General features: G+C 43.4%; 1 protein-coding gene across 1 annotated transcript; it reads left to right on the top strand.

Annotated features, from left to right (window-relative positions):
* The first annotated feature begins 4,813 nt into the window (after positions 1-4,813).
* LOC100273354 (uncharacterized) lies at positions 4,814-6,474 on the top strand. The gene is made up of 5 exons (NM_001147793.2): positions 4,814-5,070; positions 5,288-5,517; positions 5,616-5,733; positions 5,838-6,020; positions 6,122-6,474. Exons 1-5 carry the CDS (start codon positions 5,026-5,028, stop codon positions 6,224-6,226), a joined length of 681 nt encoding a protein of 226 aa, NP_001141265.1. The 5' UTR covers positions 4,814-5,025; the 3' UTR covers positions 6,227-6,474.
* The last annotated feature ends 16,901 nt before the right edge of the window (positions 6,475-23,375 follow it).

The following is a 23,375-nucleotide window of genomic DNA, read 5'->3' as shown; positions in this document are numbered from 1 at the left end:
GCAAAGCGCGGCGACAAGACGGAGCGCTCGATTTAGGGTTTAGGGTCTGGCGGCGGCTGGACGAGCGCGGTTGGGCACGGGTCTAGCGGCTGCTCGACGGGTGTCGTTGGGCGCGGTGGTGGCGGCGCGCGAGGTGGAGGAGCGGTGGCGGAGGCATGGCGAGGGCGGTGGCTGGCGGCGGCGCGGTGGACGAGTGCGCGTGGTACGTGCAGTGGGCGAGAAAGAAGAGAGTCGTGTGAGCGACTGCGTGGGTTGGGGATTTAGGTTTGTAGGTTAAGTTCGACGGTGTCCACGTGGCCCACGAACTTAATGTAAGAACGTGAGTACCCACGTTCCTATTACGATAAGTTCGACGGTTTTAGCTAGGACGCACGGATTTAAACTAAGAACATGGATACCCACGTTCTTCAACAAACCCATGAACTTAACTCTATTAAGAACGTCGGTACCCACGTTCTTAAATTAACCCACGAATATTTATTAGTTTCTTGTAGTGAAAACTCAGTAGCTCTATCCACTTTCGAGGCTAAGTACATTGTTGTAGGGCATTGCTGTGCATAATTACTCTAGATAAGGCAAACCCTTAGGGACTATGGCTACAAATTGAGCAAAGTCCCTGTCCTATGTGACAATGAGAGTGCTATCTGCATGGCGGAGAATATCATTTCACACACTCGTACTAAGCACATAGACATCTGGTACCACTTCCTGAGAGACCACTCACAAAGGGGAGATATCGTTATTGACCATGCTAGCACCCACAAACAATTAGCAGATACCTTCACCAATCCCTTAGATGAAAAGAAATTCTATTGGCTTAGGAATGAACTAAATGTCTTAGATTCTCGGAACCTTGATTGAAATATTACACACATTGCTCATTTCATACCTTTGATCATGTCATGTCTCTTTCATTTAGTACAATTACGTATTTCTTATTCTTCTTGTGCCAAAACTAAGACTAATATGTTTTTAAGTGTATTTCTATACTTAATCTTAGATTGAAAGGAAAATGGAGTTGAAGGCAAAGGCAAAGTTTCCACTGCATATTAGTTCAGTATCAAACACTCTTTGCCCAACTCATGTACTTATATTCATATATTTCTTGTTGAAGGCCTATGGATTTCTTTGTTTTTGGTGCTTAATGCCAAAGGGAGAGAAATTACTAGGCCAAAGCAAAAGGACATCACCACCACCCTGTTTTATCTTCCAAATTGGTACTACTGTATTTGCAAAAACCCTCTTGACAGCTAAGAGCAGAAAAACTATTTATGCCAAAGGGGAGAACTTTTTCAGGGGCAACTTTTATTTGACCAAAGGAAAAGCATTTGAAAACGGGAGAGAATATTTCAAACTTGAAAATGCTCTTCAAAAATTCTATTCTCATACCTTAGGTCAATTGCAAATGAATTTGAAAAGATTTTACCAAAAGAGTTGCAACAACAAGCTAACTGGTGCAAATGTGGTCCACAATTTTAACTATGTCAAAAAACATTCATATGTACTTAGAACCGCTCTTACTTTAGTAACTTATGCACTTACCAAAATTGCAAACTAGTTACATTTTTGCATTTTATATTTTGCTTTGGTTTGTGTTGGCATCAATCACCAAAAATGGGAGATTGCAAGGGAAATGGCCTGTACCATTTTCTCTAAATTGATTTTCATGATTGATGATCATCACAACCTAATGGACTAACTAGTTTGCCTAGTTCATTATTTCACAGGTGCATAAGTCTATCCATCTCATTTCTATGTCGGTTGTCCGGAATAACTAGATTATTCTGGACACGAGAGCTTTTTGGAAAATCACCTGTGCGCGGACCGTTCGAGCCCTTCCGACGGACCGTCCGCGACACCTCGGTGCACCTCGGATAAGAACTATGCAAATTTCATAAATTCTACTAAGCACAGACCGGCTGGCCCAGGCGTGGACCGTCTGCCCATTGAAAACCAGAAAAACCCAATGGTGCCGGGTTCGGTAAAATTCATATTTAGTGTCCTCGCGGACCGTCCAGGGTGCACGGTCGGACCGTACATGACTGCTTTATGTGACATTTGACGTCACATTTAATGCACTTATAGCCATTCATATAGTCGTTAATGCTGACCGTTGTGTTTCTAGCCGTTTATATGCAAAGGCCCGTCTGCATGTGGCAGAAAATTAGCAACGACTATGTGGTGGTTGAGGGCTATACATTCAACCCAACCAACTCCATTCAATCCATCCAAGCATTCTAACTCCCACATTCATTGCAAAGAGCTAGAGTTCACTCCAAAGCCTCACCAAGCATCAAAGATCATTCAAGTGCAACAATTGTGATTGTGTTCATTAGTGATTAAGTGCCTTGTGAGAGATTCTAGAGAGTGTGAGCTAGTGTTTCTTGATCGTGCTTTCTACCTCTCCTTCTAAACTCTCAGTGACTTGTAATGCTAGCAAGAGACACCTAATTGTGTAGTGATCCTTGCGGCATCTGAGTGACCCTTAAGATTAAGAAGAAGCACTCAACCGGTCTAAGTGACCGTTTGAGAGAGGGAAAGGGTTGAAAGAGACCCGACCTACGTGGCCTCCTCAACGGAGAGTAGGTTCTTTGGAACCAAACCTCGAGAAACAAATCGTCTGTGTCTTTGTGTTAATCTTGTATTGCGTTTTGATTCTTCCTATTCCCTCTCTCTAAGCTCTCTTGCTTGCAATCGTTTTGAGTTAGCTCCCAAAGTTTTCCACATTGATTGAACAACTCGTGACCGGAAGAATTATCTTCCGCACTCCGATTTCATTACTACTCATTCTAACGCTAACCTCCGGTGAAGTTTTATTCAAAGTTTATAATTTACAGGTTTCACCTATTCACCCCCCTCTAGGCGACTTTCACGAGCGACGACAGGGCCCCGGTGCAGGCGAGCGGCGACGACCCTGAGGCCTCGAGGTGGGCGAGCAACGATGACCCCGATGAGCGAGCGTCGGTGGTGCCCCATGAGGTGTGGCCATCACCAACAACGATTGCCACGCTAGGCATGGGTGGCTCCGGCGGCGACGACAGTCGCGTGAGGCGGGGACTGCAAGGGTCTGCGGTTCGGGCGTCCTTCGGTGACCAACTCCTCCGATCCGGTGGTCGCGGCGGAGTCCTCCAGTAACGACCTCCTCCAATTTTTGCGTATGCATGCGACTGTTGTTTGAGCTCATACTTGGATTTTTCATTAATTATGATGTATGGTGTAGGTATTTATGCGACTTTCTTTAGCGATTTACGTTTTGTGTGATATTAGCCATCTAATTTTTGTGTGTATGATGTGGGAACGAAAATGTCGTTTAAAAATTGTGCGCATGCAATGGATACTCCCATGACTTGACACAATTTTCGGATCAGCATAAAAATAGGAACCACATGCATGTGCATAGTGGTTGCCATATTTTTTCAGATCTACCATAAAAATAGGACCGCATGCATGTGTATGGTGGGGAACGCGCCAAAATGTATGTTCTTGGTGGAGGGACGACATGCAATCGCGTATATATTTTTATGACACTTTGTATGCATATCTATGCCAACATCAAGAGGTTTTCAACAACTTTCTTATTGGATCAGTATTTATGCTCGTAATTATGGATTTTTATGCTCAAAACTAAAGATTTTTATGCTCGAACTGGAGATGCATCCACCAGTGAACCGCATGTCAGATTTTTACGATGTATCACATTGCATAAATACCTAAACAATGTACCATAATTAGTATCAATATATATCATAAACTGGTTTCAACAAGCCTAACTACATTGTTGTTGGAGCGATCCTATATTTATGGAGGAAATAAAGCATGCATGCTAATTCATTTCCTTTCATTGCACATTACTACTATTTTAAATTTGTGCGAATGCAGCAAGAAACAGATTTTTTACGCAGTGTACCGAATTGTATAAATACATACACTGTGTAGCATAATTAGCATCATTATATTTCATAAACTGGTTGTAACGAGCCTAGTTGCATGGTTGTTGGAGCGATCCTATATTTATGGAGCCATCTACTTTTTGCATGCATGCTGTGAAAACGAAAATGACATCTAAATTTTGCGCACATGTAATGTAAACTCACACTGTCTGTCATAATTATCGGACCTACCATATAAATAGAATCTGCATGCATGTGCTTGGACGTGGTCTAGTGGCTGGATGAGGTTTTTATGGAATCTCTATAAACAATTTACGCTATTTCTGTAAATTATTTATGCTATTTGCGAAAAAAACAGAACCGCAATTAATCACGTGCAACCCACGAGGGGTTGGGTGTTGGACCGATGATTTGACTGATGCGCATAGGGAGGTTTGACCTGTTGCATAGCAGGGGACGCGCTTTCGATCGCATGCACCTAGTTGTTGGATGTGTCCCGGGAGCTGCTGGGGCTTTATATAACTATTGAAAGTTGGGCTCACAATATACTTACCCTATGTATAGTTTATATAATTTATATTTATAGTCCGTTTGACATAGTTTTACCATAGCTTTATAAGTTGTTTAAAGATACTTTTTGTCAAATAAATAAATCTTTTGTAAATAGCTTTATAATGGAAGCAACTTAAATCATGTTCTCTTACAGGAACGAGATAGATGAAGCTCAAATAACAGTTTTTTCTTTTTTTTATATAATTTCCATCGCACTTGTGAATTTTCTATGGAATGAAAGCATGTAAAAAAATTCTGGTAAAGGTGGTCCTAGAGATAATGGTAAAGAAAAAAAACTCAATCGTCGGTGAAGCTGAGGTAACTGATCTCGAATGAGTACCGATAAATGGCGCTAGAAGCAGAGCGCGCGTGTGTGCCACAGCCCACAGCCTTGAACATGTGGTGCTCGCAGGCCGGTCGCTTCGCCTCAACCAATCACCGGCAGCCTCCCGCGCCACCCGGCGCAAAGATAAAGTTAGGCTCGGCACCGGGGGCTCATCCGCAAGCCTGTGGACGCGAGTGAGTGAACACCAGCCGTATTGTCCCGACTCCTGACCCCTACCGATCCTCGCCTGCTGCAGCCATGGCGACCTCCGCGGCGCTCTCCACCGCCGCCAATCCCACCCAGGTGAGCCAGCAACTTCCTTCTTCCGCCGCGGGGCGCCTCTCTCACCTGGCCTTGACCCTTGTCTCGTGTCAGTTTGGCCGTGGGGAAACAGAGTCTCTGCCCATGGCGTTGCTAGTCTTCATCAGCGTGTTCGATCTTGCTCACCAAAGATAAATCTGAATCGCGCGAATAATACGCATGCTTTATTTGTATGTGCTGCCCGTGCCTGCAATGTCAGCTCTACCGGTCCCGCGCTTCGCTGGGCAAGCCGGTGAAGGGGCTTGGCCTGAGCATGGGCCGCGAGCGCGCCCAGCGGAGCATTGTGTGCCAGGCGGCGAGCAGCATCTCCGCCGACCGCGTCCCCGACATGGAGAAGCGGAAGCTGATGAACCTCCTCCTCCTCGGCGCCATCTCGTTGCCCACCGTCGGCATGGTCGTCCCCTACGGCGCCTTCTTCGTCCCTGCCGGGTGAGTCGTCTCGCTACCTAGCGGCTCGCTGTACATACGTGTTAGCTGCCAGCCAGCACTTAACGGAAAGTACCTCGTCCTGTTGATCTTGCACGCAGCTCCGGGAACGCCGGCGGCGGGACCTACGCGAAGGACAAGCTGGGCAACGACATCACGGTGGAGGCGTGGCTCAACACGCACGGTCCCAACGACCGCACGCTCGCGCAGGGGCTCAAGGTCAGTCACCCCACCGCCATCGTCGTCGTCACCTGCAGCTGCAGGCATGTCTGTCGTGCTGATGCTGACGGCCGGCGTGTTTGTGCGCGCCGCCGCGCGTGCAGGGTGACCCCACGTACCTGGTGGTGGAGCAGGACAAGACGCTGGCCACCTACGGGATCAACGCCGTGTGCACTCACCTCGGCTGCGTCGTGCCGTGGAACGGCGCTGAGAACAAGTTCATCTGCCCCTGCCACGGATCCCAGTACAACAACCAGGGCAAGGTGGTCCGTGGACCGGCGCCTCTGGTAAAAACAAACGCACGCTAGCTGGGGCGATATCTTCCTTATTGGAACGAATTGTTGATCTGCTTGGTATGCATTAATATTGCGCGTTCTTGTATTAACAGTCGCTGGCCCTGGTTCACGCCGACGTCGACGACGGCAAGGTCCTCTTCGTCCCGTGGGTGGAGACCGACTTCAGGACCGGCGAGGACCCATGGTGGAAGGCATGAGGATGATCCGGAACCAGCGGTGCTCAGTGCTCACACATGAGACCTATGTATGCCTCCGTTCCTTGTGATGAGGAAATAGGCTTGCGTTCGTTCTCCGTGGGCGTTGTTCCTACAAATTCACTTGCTCTTTGTCTCTCTCTATATATACACACTGTATAAAACAAGAACACCTGTTTATCATCTCTTCTTATATAACCTTTTGAACACTGTGAAATCTGCGAGAATGGAAAGACTTTCAATACTACCAGGGTAGGCGAGCTACGCTGCGTCAGGTTTTGGTAGCCGTCTTACGCCTAGGTTCTCCAATAATCTCCTTCGATCCATATCGAAATTAGAGGGGACATCCTCCAATTCTCTTCAATCCACCTCGAATAACAGGCCCTTACACTGCTAGATGCAAATTGCATTGTGTGACAGAGCAGGTAATATAATGTTGAAATGTTTGTTCCTTATCCTCAATTTAGACTCTCCACGGTCCTTATACCTAAAACATAAATAGCAGCACCAGCAGTAACAACAATAACAACATAGCCTTTTGTCCCAAACAATTAGGGTAGACCAGAGACGAAACCCAAAAGAAATAAGAATAGAAAGAAAAACCTAAACCATCTCAACCGATGTTGATATAATTTCTCCTAATTGGTGCCAATGACACTATCTTAGAATATCTTCGTTTCAGACTCTATCCCTCTTGTGTGCCCACAAAACCAATGTAACATGTGCACCTCTTCACTCAATTGTTGGACATGTCCCCTTTTTATCGGCCAACATTCAACATCATACACCATAGCCGGGCGAAACACCATCCTATAAAACTTACCTTTAATCTTTTGTGGCACCCTCTTACCATAGAGGACGCCAGAAACATGACACCATTTCAACCAACCGACTGAAATTTATGCCTAATATCTTTATCAACATTACCATCCTTTTGTATCATTGATTCTAAATACCGAAAAGTCTCCTTCCTAGCCACCAATTGCCCATCGAGGGTAACTTCTCCATCATCATGTCTAGTCATGCTGAAAACGCACATCATGTACTCGGTCTTGGTCCTACTAAGTCTAAAATCTTTCGACTCCAACGTGTGCTTCTAGAACTCTAGCTTCCTATTAACCCCTTCCCTACTCTCATCAACTAACACCATATCATCAGTAAAGAGCATACACCAAGAAATATCCCTTTATATGTCCCTTATGGCCTCATCCATCACCAACATAAAAAATGCAAATACAAATTTCTAAAAGAAATACCGAGTATTCTTCAATTTTCACTTATTGCCATCATAGTATGCAAGTTGTTGCAAGTACTAGGTTGTTGCAAGTACTGGACAATTGCTATCTCTTATATTTACATTGTATGAATCTTAAGAGATCATATTTACACTGAAAATAGGGGTAGCATGAGGCATCACTGCTTACAAATGTCGTGAACTCAAAAAATAAAAGGAGTGGGTTTAGAAGCCGAATCAAACTGGGCGATTGGTTGCTAGCTATCAAGACTGCACAAGACAACAATTTGACAAAATAATTTAATAAAAAACTTCAAATAGGTTATATCAAGACAAATTATAGAGGTAGGTCTTTTACTCTTTTGTACCATATGTAAAACAACTATATGGAAACGTGATTTCCTAGCTTGGCTCATAATCCACGTGATTAGTTGCCCAACCAAATACGCTAAGGCACACCACATGCCCTTGACCAGACAAAGCACGTGATTGGTTGGTTGTAGAGGATGGTGGCATGCTGCACCCATGTGTGCATGGTAGCCTTTGTTTTGCTGCCCCACCGCGGAGACGCGGCTCGGCCACGTTCCCAGCGGTTGAGGCTAACGCGAGGTGGGCGTATTCGGGCAACCATTCACATGGAATGAGGGTGTGTTGATATATATTGGCTGAACGGCCTAATTATATTCTTGGGTTACAGGTTAATTCGGTTGCATTTAGCGTCAACAAAACTCTATCCATATCTCTAAGCAACAAAATCAACATAGATAAAGATGGATGTAGCCATGCATGAAGGTCACGATCATTATCGTGTTAGACAGAGTGAGTTTGGTTCCCACCTCCTAAACACTAATGACTAAAGTTTAGTCATTTTTAGTCATAAACTGTCAAATTTTTAGTTCATAAACTGTCAATCAATATGACTATATTTTTTTAGAAAATGGAAAATATCCGGCTTTCACCTCACTGGGATGATAGGGCCAAGTTATTACAGGACCAACAGCTCATCCATCTGCCCCAAAAACATCTGCCCCAAAAAGAGGATCGAACCTCTAAAACAAAACAATAGCTCAACTGAAAGGATAGATAGTTTGGTTGTAACACATTCCTATTTATAAACCTCCATCCATTAGAAGCAAAAATCTTCATTGCCACAATCTCTAATCATTGACAAGCAGCTTTTATTTTGTCTCCTTCCTCTTCGCTTTTCTGCAACATGGCCCAAGACCTAAGCCAATAGGTTCCTGTTGGGGGTATGCTTCATAGCCGAAGATCCTAAAGAAAGAAACACCTTCGGTAGATCCTATCAAAAGCAATGCCGAAGCTATCGCCTATAAAGCTTCGGCACAAGTGACATGTCTCAAGACGAAGGGGTGAACCGACTTAAAGATGAAATGACCTAAAGACCCATGATATTCTGTGTCATTATTGTAGTTGATTGTAAAGGGCATAAATGTAATTATACAGAGGCTGCGCCCTGTGCCTATAAATAGGTGAACAGTACCTCTGTTCACGCAATCTTGTAATCACTGACACATTACGCTGGAATTATTACTTTCTGCCAAGGCGAAGGTATAAATGTACCTAAATATTATGTTTTAATATTTAGGCTTGTATAATAAAATATACGAATAATCTTATGTGTTTTTGATATATCATTCCCTTATGTTTCATATTTTTTTATATTTCATCCTACATTGTTTCATAACTCTAATCACGAAGGTATGACCTTCGTGATATCTTGCTCGTGGCCTTCGTCCGAAGTTCATTAAATCCTTGGGGAAATAATGCTTCAGTGGACGAAGGGCATTAATATTTAACATTTTATGTTGCCTTGTTCTTAATTCATAGCATTTGAGAACAAGTCCCCAACATTGGCGCCCACCTCCGGTGAACTCACTTCCACTTTTTGAGTTGATGGCTTCGTTCAACAACCAAGCTGGAGCTGCTTCGGCTACGAAGCTGGTACTCCCGATAACAGGCGATTCATGCTCAGAGCCGGCCAACAAAAAGCAGAAGAAGGAGGCACAGAGAAGGGTACAGCATGTCGGAGTGCAGCAACCCTTCATCAAGTCGGGATGGTCCCATATCCTAATTACCTTCTCCCAAGAGGACCTTCAGCTCAAGGATTACCCTCACAATGATGCTATGGTTATTTCTTGTGTTATCAAAGGATTTTTGGTCCACAATGTTCTAGTTGATACAGGCAGTGCAGCGGATATTATATTTGCTAAGGCCTTCAGACAGATGCAAGAGCCAGAGGATAAGATTCATGATGCTACACACCCTCTTTGTGGCTTCGGAGGAAGGCATATTGTAGCGCTCGGCAAGATCACGATGCTAGTGACCTTCGGATTTGTCAACAATACAAGGACTGAGCAAGTTGTGTTTGATATTTTCGACATGGAGTACCCCTACAATGCAATCATTGGTCGTGGGACACTCAATGCTTTTGAAGCAATTCTTCATCCAGCATATCTATGCATGAAGATACCTTCGGATCAAGGGCCTATTGCTATTCATGGAAGTCAGGAAGCTGCTAGAAAGGCTGAAGGAAACTGGACAGACTCAAAAGCAATTCATAATATAGATGGAGCAGAAGCTTGTGAGCAGTACAAGTACAGAAGGGAGAAGGTTGTTTCGGCCGATCAGCCGAAGCCCATGCTTTTATGTGAAGATATAGTAGAGCAAAAGGTATTGCTTGGATCTCAATTGTCTGAGGAACAGGAAAAAACTCTAACAAGGTTTCTGTTCAACAACAAATATGTTTTTGCATGGTCAGCCAACAATCTATGTGGTGTCAACAGGGATGTCATTGAACATTCGTTCAATGTCGATCCATCCTTCATACCCAGAAAGCAAAGGCTTCGGAAAATGTCTGATGACAAAGCCAAAGGTGCTCGGAATGAAGTGAAAAGACTTCTCAGTGCTGGAGTCATCAGAAGAGTAAAATACCTAGAATGGCTAGCCAACACTGTTATGGTGAAGAAGGCCAATGGTAAATGGAGAATGTGCATTGATTTTACTGATCTCAACAAAGCTTGTCCAAAGGATGAGTTCCCATTACCAAGAATAGATTCTCTAGTAGATGCAGCAGCTTTGTCAAAGCTCATGAGTATACTAGATTGCTATCTAGGATACCATCAAATCTGGATGAAGAAGGAAGATGAGCCAAAAACCAGCTTCATAACCCCCAGCGGAACATATTGTTATCTTCGGATGCCTGAGGGGCTCAAGAATGCTGGAGGAAGCTTTAGTAGGATGACATCGAAAGTCCTTCACTCTCAGATAGACAGAAATGTGCTAACATATGTTGATGATATCATAGTAAAAAAGCACGAAGCAGGAAAATCACATTGCTGATCTGCAGGAAACATTTGCTAATTTTAGGCAAGCTGGTCTGAAGTTGAATCCAAAAAATGTGTCTTCGGAGTAAAAAAGGGAAAATTCCTTGGTTGTTTAGTTTCAACAAAAGGGATCGAAGCTCATCCAAATAAAATCAAAGCAATCCTTCGGATGGAGCCGCCAAGCACAAAGAAGGGGGCTCAACGGCTGATAGGAAGACTGGCATATTTGAATCGATTCATATCTAGATCAGCAGAGAGAAATTTACCATTCTTTGAAGTGCTGAAGTCGGCCGACGTCTTTCAATGGGGATCAGCTCAGCAGAAAGCCTTCGAAGAGCTAAAGCAGTACCTGATAGACCTAACTACGCTAACTCCACCCGCTCCAGGGGCTCCTCTGCTATTGTATGTGGCAGCTTCGCACTCTGCAGTGAGTGCGGCACTTGTACAAGAGAAGCTTGAAGGACAAAATAAAAAGCAAGTCCCAGTATATTTTGTCTCTGAAGTGTTAAGCTTATCAAAGAAAAATTACAGAGTTGGAGAAAGTATTGCATGCTGTATTAATGGCTTCCAGGAAGCTTCGGCATTATTTCCAAGCTTACCACATAATTGTTCCCTCGTCATAGCCTCTGAAGGATATTATGAGGAATAGAGAAGCTACTGGAAGGGAAAGAAAGTGGGCTGCGGAGCTCAATGAATTTACCATTGATTACGTGCACAGATCTTCAATTCAATCCCAGGCGCTAGCAGACTTCATTGCTGACTGGACGCCAGGGGCTCACGAAGAAGTGACAAACAAGGATACCGAAGCTTGGACGGTGTTCTGTGATGGTTCTTGGGGAACCTTCGGTGTAGGAGCAGCTGCAGTCCTAGTAGCACCTTCAAAAGTCAAAACATGTTTTGCAGTCAAACTGGACTTCAGTTGCACAAATAATATTGCTGAGTACGAAGCACTTCTTTTGGGGCTTCGAAAACTAAGGGCAATGGGAAAAAGAAGGGCCATCCTAAATACTGATTCTCAAGTTATTGCTGGCCATGTGGATAAGAGCAGCAGGGCACGAGACCCGAAGCTAGAAAAATATCTGGATGCAGTCCGAAGGTTGGAAGCTTCCTTCGAAGGGTTTTCTGTCAAAAATATTCCAAGAGGTGAAAATGAGCATGCAGATTTGCTAGCCAAATCAGCGGCTCAGGGGCTCCCTTTACCCTCCGAAGTATTTTTTGAAACAATAAAAGCACCTTCGGTTGAGCTCATGGAAAGAGCAGTGCTCACTATTTCTCCAGTGCACAGTGAAGATTGGAGAACTGAAATAATATCTTTCCTTCAAGGAAATTGTCTTTCAAGTGACGAAGCTTATAACAAAAGAATGGAGGCAAGAACAAGACCATATGTCATGATAGAAGGGGAATTGTATAAACATGGAGTTTGTTCACCACTCCTCAAATGTTTATCAAGAATCGAAGGTATCGAATTGATGAAGGAGATACACGCAGGTCTGTGTGGATCTCACATCGGATCTAGGCCCTTGCTGGGAAAAAATTTTCGTCAAGGATTTTATTGGCCGAAGGCAGCTTCGGATGCAGCAGGGTTAGTTCAAAAATGTGAAGGATGTCAAAAATGTGCAAGAGATCAGAAACAAGCTTTGTCTCTAACTCAGTTAATACAGCCACTTGGTCGTTGCAAAGATGGGGCCTCGATTTGCTAGGCCCACTTCCACCAGCACAAGGAAATCTAAAATATGTTGTAGTGGCGGTAGAATATTTTTCCAAGTGGATCGAGGCAAAGCCTTTAGCCACAATAACTTCGGTCACTGTCCAGAAATTTTTCTGGCAAAATATTGTTTGTCGCTTCGGAGTGCCGAAGGCTATTACTGTGGACAACGGAACACAGTTCGATGCCGAAACTTTCAAAGAGTTTTGTGAACAAATTGGCACGGAGATCCATTTTGCATCGGTTAGACATCCGGAGTCAAATGGACTTGTCGAAAGAGCTAATGGCATTATAATGACGGGAATAATGAAGTTAATCTTCAATCAGCCCAGAGGAAAGTGGCCAGATGAATTGATCAAAGTGGTGTGGAGCCACAACACAACAATATCAAGGTCAACAGGTTTTACACCATTCAAATTATTGTTTGGTGACGAAGCAATAACCCCAAAAGAAGCTAAAGCAGGATCAATAAGAACAGTAGCTTCGGCAGAGGACGAAGCTGATTATTCTGTGGCAAAAGATGCTATAGAAGGGATCAGGCTTCAGGCTGTGGAGAACATCAATAAATATCAAGCTGAAACAATAAAATGGCGTGATAGAAAAGTTCGGTTAAAAAACATCAAGCCAGGGCACTTGGTACTTCGGAGAGTTGCCAACCCAGATACAGTAGGCAAGCTACAATTGAAGTGGGAAGGACCTTTTCTGGTAGTGTCTTCGTCAAGACCCGGTTCTTACAGATTGAAGGATATGGACGGCAACGACATTCCTAGATCTTGGAATGCGGATGAGCTTCGGCGATATTATGTATAGCTTGATGTAATCTTTTTTATTTTTTCTTATGGCACCCTTTTCCTTTCTAAAGGGGGAGAAAGGTTTTTAATGGGCCATAGCATGTAATTTCTCTTTTTCTTATTTTAGCTCTACAAGAGCAATATCCCCCAAAAAAATGTAAATGTAAAAGTTGAGCATGCACCATCGAGTGCAAAGAGAAAAGAAAAAACAGGGAGAAGCTCGAAAGACGTCTCTAAGGGGATGCAGAGCACGACGAAGCTACAAAAAGTCGTTCCTAAGGGAGCGCAGTGTAAGTTTTCTACTCAAAAGTCGTTCCTAAGGGAATGCAGATCTTACAGCGAAAAGTCAACGCTGATTCCGCCGAAATATAAGGCGAAGCGCGAAAAGTCAACGCGATACCGCCGAAATAGAAGGCGAATAAGTTCAAAAGACGTTCCTAAGGGAATGCAGAACTTACAGCGAAAAGTCAGCGCTGATACACCAAAAAATAAGCGGTGAAGCCGAAAAATAAACGACAAAGAGACTTTGGTTATTCCTAAGGGAATAAAGGCTATGGTTGTGGCTTCGTATGCGTGTGTTTGGACATTCATTTGCACGGTACATTACATCATACATTTGCATTCATAAACATTCATTTTGACATACATAGGATCATCATCATAACACAGGCAGTTGCTTCGGCTCTAAAGTTAAGGCTTTGGCAAAAAAGAAATAGAAGCAGTTTTATGCTTCACTGTGTACGAAAAGAAGGGAAGGTGTTCTTCGCCTTCGGCTCAAAAATGCTAAGTTCGTTCACACCGAAGCACTTTATACATTGACGGAAAGGTAAGAATATATTACAAGGCATGGACAAAGTTTAGAGTAAAATTTAATTACATTATTCTTTACAAAGGTTATTACAAGAGTTCTTAGAGTTTTTTCTACAGTTATCTATTCAAGCTTCATTTGTATCCATTGAGCTTCGGCTTCGACTTCGTCATCTGTTAAGCTTCGGCTTCGTCTTCTTACTCTTCAGCTTTGTCGGCTTCGTCATCCTGTATATATTAAAGTATTGTAAGGAAGATTCAAATTTGAAGGAAGAGGTAAGCACAAGGTATGATTTTGTTACCGGCTTAAGATGACTCCGAGCTTCATCACCAGCTATGCTTCGTCCACCCTTTGTCCATACCAGTTTTATAAATCTATTGGCTATACTTCGGGCAAGGTTGGGAATATTATTCAGATCTGCTGGTGATAAACTAAAATTGGGTCTATTGACAACCTTTCCATGTTCGCAGCCAGATTTCAGGAAGGCGACAGCTGTGCCCCGAGAAGCTACCAGGGCACAAAAGTCACCATGTCCAGCTATAACTTCATCAAGGTCATCAATTTCACCTTCGATATGTTCGAAGGCCCCTGGCAAGTCTTCAGTCGAAGGATTAAATTTCTCGCTGCTGGCTCCAACCAAATAAAAGACCTGCTTCAGTCGTTGTATACATCGATTACTGAACTCCAGACATTTGTTTTGAAGCCCTGTCAATGATTTTTTGCAAATCTGAACTTTTCTGGACCTCGACCTCGAATTTTGCATTAAGCTTCTGTTTTTCTTGTTCGAAGCTTTCTGACTGGGAGAGAAGCTTCATATTTAGTTCTGCTATTTTAGCTTCAGCTTCTGCCAATAAGCCTTCGGTTGTCTGAAGCTCGAAGTCCTTCTTTTCAAGAGCAGCTGATTGGTCTTTTATTTTGCTTTCTAAACTCTCAATTATAACTTCATTTTTTTTATCTTCCAAATCTTGCTGCATTTTCAAAGCTTTACTCAAAAGCATACTCTGCGCACAAACAACCTTCGTTAGAAAACATCTTCGTTATTGAAACAATAAAAGTTAAAGAAAAGTTGTTTACCTTGAAATTGGAATAGAATAAACTACCGACGATGTGCTGTCGTCGGTAGCGGCTAATGTCCGTCTCGAGCTTCGGGAAACCAATACTCTTTGATAGAGTACCAATAACCTTCGCTCTGGTATGATCCCGGACACAGCCCAACTTTTCGTCATCGACACCACCGAAGAGAAGTGCCTTCGGCCGATATCCGCAAGATATGACATACTCTTTTAGCTCCTCTTTTTCAGCCTTTGTCAGCTCTTGACCAACTAAGTTTTGAAAGTTGAAAATTTCATCTTCCGAAGTGTCTTCGGCTATTTCTTTCTTCTTCTCGGGCTCTCGGGCCGTAGTCTCTTCGGTGGCTGCAGCAGCTTCTTCTGCGGCCATGTCTAGCAGTATTTTATCAATATTAGAAATCGTGCTTTCTAAGTGAATATCTTCGGTTGTGGCAAGGTGCAGCTTCGGTAGCTATTGTGCTCTCAACAGCTCGTGCCTTCGGAGCTGAAGCTTGTGGTGGTGTCCCTTCAATGACTTCCGTCACTGTAATGATTCTTTGTTTTTCGGCCTAGCTGCCTTCTTCGTTTTTGTGGGCTCCTTTTCCTTCTGAAAAAGCTTTGTCAGATGTGGCCCCAGTGGGCTTAGCTTGACAGGCAAAGATTCAGTCATTACCTTTAAGATTTCCTCCACGTCAGAGGCAGAGGGTGTTGCAGCAGTTTCTTCTTCTTCATCAATTGCCTTCTGCTTCGGAGTTGTAGCTTTTCTCTTCTTCGAAGCATCTGTTTTCGGCTCAGGCTTTAGCTTTTTCTTTTTCAATTGTTCTTCATCGTCTTTCATTGATTTAGTAGCTTCTTTACTCAAAGCACCAGCCACTCTCTTTCTCTTCTGCCCTTCGGCATCCTTGTCTAGCCGCTCGTAGTCGGGATACTCAAAGCCTAGAGCATCCATTACTCGGTACAACCTTCGCTTCGGACGGGTGCCGAAGGCTGCAGTCATTAGTTGATCTTCTTTTTTAGAGTAATTGTCGAGAATCTCATTGCACATTATTTCAATCGTGTCTAGCCACTCTTGGCAAGGCACTTTGAAATATTTCTTGAATTTATAATGATAGGGTAACCGAATAAGTTCCCCCTTCTTCTTTTCTCCTTTAAGCTTCGGCATGTCCCACTCTTTTAAAGTTGGGAACATTCTGAAAGCCAAGAATTCTTGCACTAAGTCCCTAGTGCCGATATGCTCCGCAATAACTCTAAATTCAGCCAGAGCAATTTGGCTTGGACTCCCTGGTGTCATGTTGCACTGGGGTCTGGTCTCTCCAAAGATTAATTCTAGCGGACTCTGGACCAACTTCTCCTTATCTTCGTCAACTTTGACGTAAAACCACTCAGACTTCCAGCCAGCTGGCCACTTGCTACGATAACTGATCACTGGAAATTTTGTACTCTTGCGATAGGCAAAATTGTAGCAGCCAAAGTTTTCATGCAGCCCATCTCCTTTAGCCTTGGTCTGATAATGAAGCTCGTGCACTCGGCAGAAGCCTTCGGCAAACGGTTCCACCCCTTGGCTTCGGAGAACCCAGATATAAACGCTAATGTAACACCCCTGGTGTTACTGTAACTAAAACTTGAGCATGGCATCATAAACATTGGCATTGCATATGTTTGATACACCTAGAGTGCATTCACTAGGTAAAAATTTCAAACAAGTTGTATTGTTATAGCATTTTGCAAATAGAACCCTGGATAGGGAACTTAACCCTAAATAGGGATTAAAGGGGTAAAACATAACCCAAATTGAGAAGACCCAAAAGCTTTAGGGGAATAGTCATAAAATGTTCCCAAGAATGAACTTGAATCACATTCATACCCCTGCAAAAACCCCCATTGGAACCCTAGAAAACCCTAAGTCCAAACCCTAGGGGCCTATGTGCAAAAACTGTGCACATTTGGACTAAAGTGTAAAAACTACAATGTTAAGGCATATTAAGTCCTTTGGTTCACAAATATGTGAATTTGCAAGTTAAACCCTAAGTTTTGGGTCTATTTGCAAAAATCACCTCTTAAGTCCTATATAGCCTAAGTCTGAATTTCAGAGTTTTGGCTCAACTTTGGAGCTCTGTAGTTTTCAAATTTGTGAGAGTTTGCCCTAGGTCACCACATCAAATTTGTAGACCAATCATAGGATAACAACTTTGCTTAAGAGTGTAAGCATAGTTGTTAAGAAGATGTTGGAGATAATTAAGCCTGAAGTCAGGCTGTCAGGCTCATACAGTCTGAATTTCAGATAGACAGTGACTTGGATCCAAGTTTGAGATCCATTTCGACTAAGATCCAGTGAGAATCTACCTAGGGTTTCTATAACAAAGTTGTAGAGTTATTAAAGAGGAACAACTTTGCTATAGATGTTTGGGCTTGGTACCATAGAAAATCTGGAGAAAATAGGACCTAAAGTTGCTCCGTCAGGTTATTTGAAGGAGCACTCGCCATGGTACAGTGTCGTGTATGGATCAGATCGCCAGCGCGACTGACCTCACCGCCGACGGCTCCCTCCGCTGTGATTCATGCTGTCGACGTCACGATTCGTGCCCAGGGTGGATGGATAGCGTCGCGGGGTGAAAGATCTTCGTCGCCGGTGAGCTGGACGCCATTCCGGCTAGCCACGATACTTCTCCCCTTTCTCACCGCCCCTCGGATTAGAATCTCACCGCCTTTGTGCCGTCGCCGTTGTTCGCCGCGTGTCTGATCCTCGCCACCGCATCGCCACGATTCACTTTAGCTCACCGTTGCCCACTGGAATAGCTGCCACGACGTTGAACACGTATTCACTACGCCGGTATTCTTCCTTATCTTCGGCCACCTGCGTTGCTCGGCCAAATTGCACGCCACCGTCGAAGCTCCCTATAAATTGAAGGCCGGGACTGCTGCGCAAGATCGTCACCCACCCAGCCACCGAGAATCGTTAGCAATCGTTTGCTAGAGCTCGTGAATTTCGAACTTTCCCCAAATTGGTCTCCGCCACCGCAAAGCACAACTCCACCGTGGCCAGTCCGTTCTGGTAAGGCACCATCCAATTCGCGCATTGTTCTCGTGTCTCTGCATGCTGGTGATGCTCCCCGGCCCCTTTAATTGATCTGGACCGCCATGATTCATTGGGAATGCGCTCAACAGTCCGCCATGTTCACGGTCGCCGTGGCTAGAACAAACCTTGTGACCATTAGTGAAATTGTGTTGGGGGAAATGGTCAGGGTGGATCCAATTTCGTGTCCGCCGCTCGATAGCGCCGGTCATGGCCCCGTTCGGCCGGTCTGCAAGCTCGCCGGAGCCTCCCCGCGTTCACCGCCGTCGTGGACCTCCCCCTGCGAAGAAATAGAAACCGGGGGTCTTTTCTGCAAACAGTCACGACTCAGTGCAACAGTGACCGAACCCATCTCCAATTAGCCAAAACCGTGAGGGCTCTTCTGCATAGTCTTCCCCGTGGGCGCGCGCGCGTGCTTTCCCTCTGGTGTTGGGCTGCCTGGGCTGAAATCGGCCCAGGACTGTTCATTCTTTATCTTTTTCTTTTTCCAGTAGAACTCCAACAATTATAGAAAATTGTAGAAAAATCCTAAAATTGTAAAACCAATTTTCCTAGACTTCCTATTTTCTATAGTATTTAATAAAAATAGTTTCATTATTTTAGATCAAATAGGCAATTTTAGAGTATTTAAAATAGCTTAAACTATTGGTTCTGGATTTTTAGAAAATAAATGGTAATTTAAAAAATGCCCCAAACTTTTTATGTGAGCTCTACACATTAGTTAGAAGCCTTGGGTAGAGTTTGGTTTGATTTGAACCTTGTTTGATAACTAGAACCCAAAACCCCCACCCCTGCCCTTTGAACTCCTTTTCTGACTCCGGAAACCCTAAGTTCTCGGAGTTCCATGAAGGAAAGTTGTATTCAAGACTTAGATAATAAATCCTTTATTATCTTTGCACTCTCATGAGCATTACATGGCATTCATTCTTATATATACCTATATGGTTATATTTAGAAAACGAAGAAGAGATCGAAGTAACTGAAGAGAAGACACCACCACCTTCGGAATCTCAGGCCGGAAATTGTTTCTACTTTGATATCTGCGGGTCCGAGCCTGACTCACCTACTAACGAAGGCAAGCCCTGGTGCATTTGCCACCTTCCTTGATGTTTTTAAAATCTTTCTCACTTGCTTGCTGCATTAGGTGATAGGAGTTGAATGCTTAAACAATTCCTGCATTACCTTCCTTGAACTTGATTACCTTCCTTGAAACCTCGTTTTTACAAAAAGGTTTTACTATGCTTAGTATTGCTCTAGAAAAACAAAAGGATTTGTTTTACAAAAGATGTTTGGCAATGTGGGAGGGTTGTTTTCAAAAATAAAATGTGATGGTGGATCCATCATGGCCGTGATGGGTTCAACATCGGAAAAGATGTACCTCTGCCAGGTACCAAGTTTTTGGGTTGAAATGATTAAGCTGAGACCGGGCGGGTGACTTGCACGAGAAAGGAGTCTCGGTGTAGTGTCTTCGTCTGAGTCGATTAAGGACCGTGTCGACGTAGGCTTGCTAACCGAGAACCCTTTAACTGGTCACATGCCTCGTCATGGGTAAGCCTTGCCTCGAGCAGACTAAGGCCAGAATAAGATAACACGGAATGAGCGTGGAGCGGTGGCGAGAGTAGCGTGTACCCTCCGTAGCAAGAGGCTGGACGGTGGTGTATCTGTGCTCTCGGTTCGCGTGAACCTGGTCTGGTCTTAAGAACCCCGGTGGCGGGTTGACATATGCAAGGTTAAGTGCTACATATGTCGTGTGATTGGAGATCCTCAGCTGAGTATAATCGATTCGGATCGCCGTACCTTCGTGGTTATGAAGACTTGGTCACTGCCCTATACGTAGAACTCCAGTAAAGATGAAAGGTTTTGTTAAGAAACTGGCTAGTGTAGGTCAAGTGATTGAACTAGGGTAGAAAGAACTCTAGTTGCAGGTAATTTTACTTAACTTGACAAATAAAACTGGATTTTTAAGGATCCACTTTAGTAAGCATTTCTGCAAAACAGAGTCTTTAATTATTGAGAAGCCATACCTTGACTCCCTTAACCAGCATACCCTTGAGAGTCTTTTCTTTAGTCGGGTAAGACTTGCTAAGTAATTCCATACTCAGGGTTTATTCCCCCGTTGTTTTTAGGTGGGGAAGCAACAAACTTTTGTTGCTTTTGCTCCAAGGTGGTTTCCAAATGAAGAGAAACAAGAGTGAAGCTGCGGGAGGACTTGGTCCTCCATAAAAACTTTTATAAAACTATCGGGAGGAGTTTTTGCCTCCCTTGGTATTGTAATAATACTACTCAGCACTCGTTTTATAGCTCTGGTCTGTAATAAATAACTAGATCTTAATTTCTAAATAAATGTAAGTTTATGTAATCGCTTCCGCATTTCTATATCTCCAATGTTCTGTAATGTCTGCAAGACGGGTGAAACGTTCCTGGAAAGGTAAGAAAGAAGATACCGAACTTGTCAAGTGATCCAGGGGCACCTACAGGGTTGTCTGAGGTCCGTTGGACAAGGACAACTGTAGGTGGGCCTAATTACTTGGGAGGTTCCGTCACAGCTAAGCCTAACGATAGCGTTAGGAGTTAGTTGATGAAGATAGATCCCAAACTTCTTCAAAACATCAGCAATCATCTTGTTTAAAGGAAATCTTAAACCAGCTTTAAAGAAGCTTTTGAAGATGACTACTTCATCCTTTCCTGGCTTCGGAGTAATCTCCTCCCCGCTGAAATGAACCAGCTCTTTCTTCGCTTCATTGAAATAGCCCAAATTCATCAGCTTCGACATGTCATCTTCGGAAATGGTGGATTTCCCAAACTCCAGGTGGCTGGGTTTAGTTGGCACTACGCTGTAATCATCTTCTGACTCAACTTCCTCAGCATCAGCCTTCTCAGCTTCAGCGGCAGGTGCATCCTCCGATACTACCAGCCCTGAACGCTTCATCACTTCAGAGATTGGAGCAGTTTCGGTACCTTCGGCTTCCTCTCCGTCGCGAGTAACCCTAGCTGTTGAACGTACTCTGGCCATCTGATGATTGAATTTCTTGTTTTTCGAATGAAGTTGAAAATTTTTAACTTTGCCGAAGTTTTTCTTGTTACGAAGCTTGAGTAAAACAAATAGCTTCGGATGAAGATGCAGTAAGCAAGCTTCGGCTTTGGTCAATGTTTTGGTAGCAAAACAGTGCAATAGCAATGAATGTTGTGATAACTTCACACCTACCCATCTATTTATATAGTGCCACAGGTGGGAAGGTAAATCGTTAAGGTCTTCCGCACCAGACAAACAGTCACCCGCACTCACTGAACGGTGGGCCACAGAGTCCGAGAAGGTGAATCACCAGGGCACGCGCAACTGCTAGAAGATGGGGCCACCTCGCGCACAGATTATTTTAATCGTTTCTCAGCAACGAGCTCAAGGAAGGTGTTTTCAGATCTTCGGCATCCCGAAGCCTAGAAGATTTTTTCACGAATCAAGCTCTTTACGAAAAACGATCTAGCACCGCGAAGGGGCTACTGTTGGGGGTATGCTTCATAGCCGAAGATCCTAAAGAAAGAAACACCTTCGGCAGATCCTATCAAAAGCAATGTCGAAGCTATCGCCTATAAAGCTTCGGCACAAGTGACATGTCTCAAGACGAAGGGGTGAACCGACTTAAAGATGAAATGACCTAAAGACCCATGATATTCTGTGTCATTATTGTAGTTGATTGTAAATGGCATAAATGTAATTATACACAGGCTGCGCCCTGTGCCTATAAATAGGTGAACAGTACCCCTGTACTGTTCACGCAATCTTGTAATCACTGACACATTACGCTGGAATTATTGCTTTCTGCCAAGGCGAAGGTATAAATGTACCTAAATATTATGTTTTAATATTTAGGCTTGTATAAAAAAATATACGAATAATCTTATGTGTTTTTGATATATCATTCCCTTATGTTTCAAATATTTTATATTTCATCCTACATTGTTTCATAACTCTAATCACGAAGGTATGACCTTCGTGATATCTTGCTCGTGGCCTTCGTCCGAAGTTCATTAAATCTTTGGGGAAATAATGCTTCAGTGGACGAAGGGCATTAATATTTAACATTTTATGTTGCCTTGTTCTTAATTCATAGCATTTGAGAACAAGTCCCCAACAGTTCTCCTGAGGAGTACCTATAGAGAAGTTAGCATAGGGACGTTGCCAAAAACTAAATCATTCCTACTTATCCAGATAGCCCAGCATAAAACTGAAACACCTGAAATAATAAGCTTTCTAGCTTTTTAATCCACGCCCATTAGCCAGTTCCCAAAAACATGGTGAATTGACCGAGGTGGTCTCACACCAAAACACCAAAACAAAAGTCGCCACAAATGACTGGCAAAGCGGCAATGAAAAAATAAATGTCGAATTGTTTCATCTTTAACACAAAACACACATTTTTTAATTGTCCTGCCAATTTCGTCTTGCTAAGTTATCTTTAGTGAGTACCACTCCTTTGAGTAAATACCATACAAAGATTTTTATCTTCAAAGACAATTTTAATTTCCAAAGAACTTTGTGATGGAAGACATAACCATTGTTGATCAAAGTCCTATACATCGGTTGAACAGTAAATTGCCCCGATGAGGTTAGATTCCAACTAAAATAATCTTTTCCAGTATTTAATCTAACATACACAAGATGCTGAACAAGGTTATGCCATAAAACCAAGTTATGACCCACTAAAGCTCTACAAAAGAAACATTAAGCAGGACATATATGAAGACATTGGCAATTGTGGCACTTTTCTGCCGAACAATTTGGTATAAGGATGGGTATTGAACCATGAGGGTTTGGTTACCTAACCATTTATCCTCCCAAAACCTAATTTGTTCACCATTTCTAAGGGTAAAAACACCAAGGCTAAATAAAACATCCTTAACTTTCATGAGCCCGGACCAAAAGTGTGAGTCGCCAGGTTTATGCGAAACTTTAGATGAGACCTCCTAGATAGAAATTCTAGGAACTGGAATTTAGTTTTAAAAATTTAGGAGGGTGACTAAAGAAACTAAACACCCCCAGATTGATAACTAATTCTATCAGCCTTCCTCAATCTAGACTTGTCTTATCAACAAGCTCAGATTGCTTGCTCCTAAATTCCACAAACTTCCATTTGTGCTTAGATTCTCCAA

Source organism: Zea mays, chromosome 5, assembly GCF_902167145.1.
Source record: "Zea mays cultivar B73 chromosome 5, Zm-B73-REFERENCE-NAM-5.0, whole genome shotgun sequence".
Classification (NCBI taxonomy): domain Eukaryota; kingdom Viridiplantae; phylum Streptophyta; class Magnoliopsida; order Poales; family Poaceae; genus Zea; species Zea mays.
This window is presented reverse-complemented; position numbering and strand designations above follow the sequence as displayed.

Bases quoted from the DNA above. Each gene is read 5' to 3' on its own strand.
- LOC100273354 (NM_001147793.2), top strand. From the start codon at position 5,026: ATGGCGACCTCCGCGGCGCTCTCCACCGCCGCCAATCCCACCCAG. The intron at 5,734-5,837 runs GTCAGTCACCCC...CCGCGCGTGCAG, and splicing joins CGCTCGCGCAGGGGCTCAAG to GGTGACCCCACGTACCTGGT. The intron at 6,021-6,121 runs GTAAAAACAAAC...TTGTATTAACAG, and splicing joins TCCGTGGACCGGCGCCTCTG to TCGCTGGCCCTGGTTCACGC.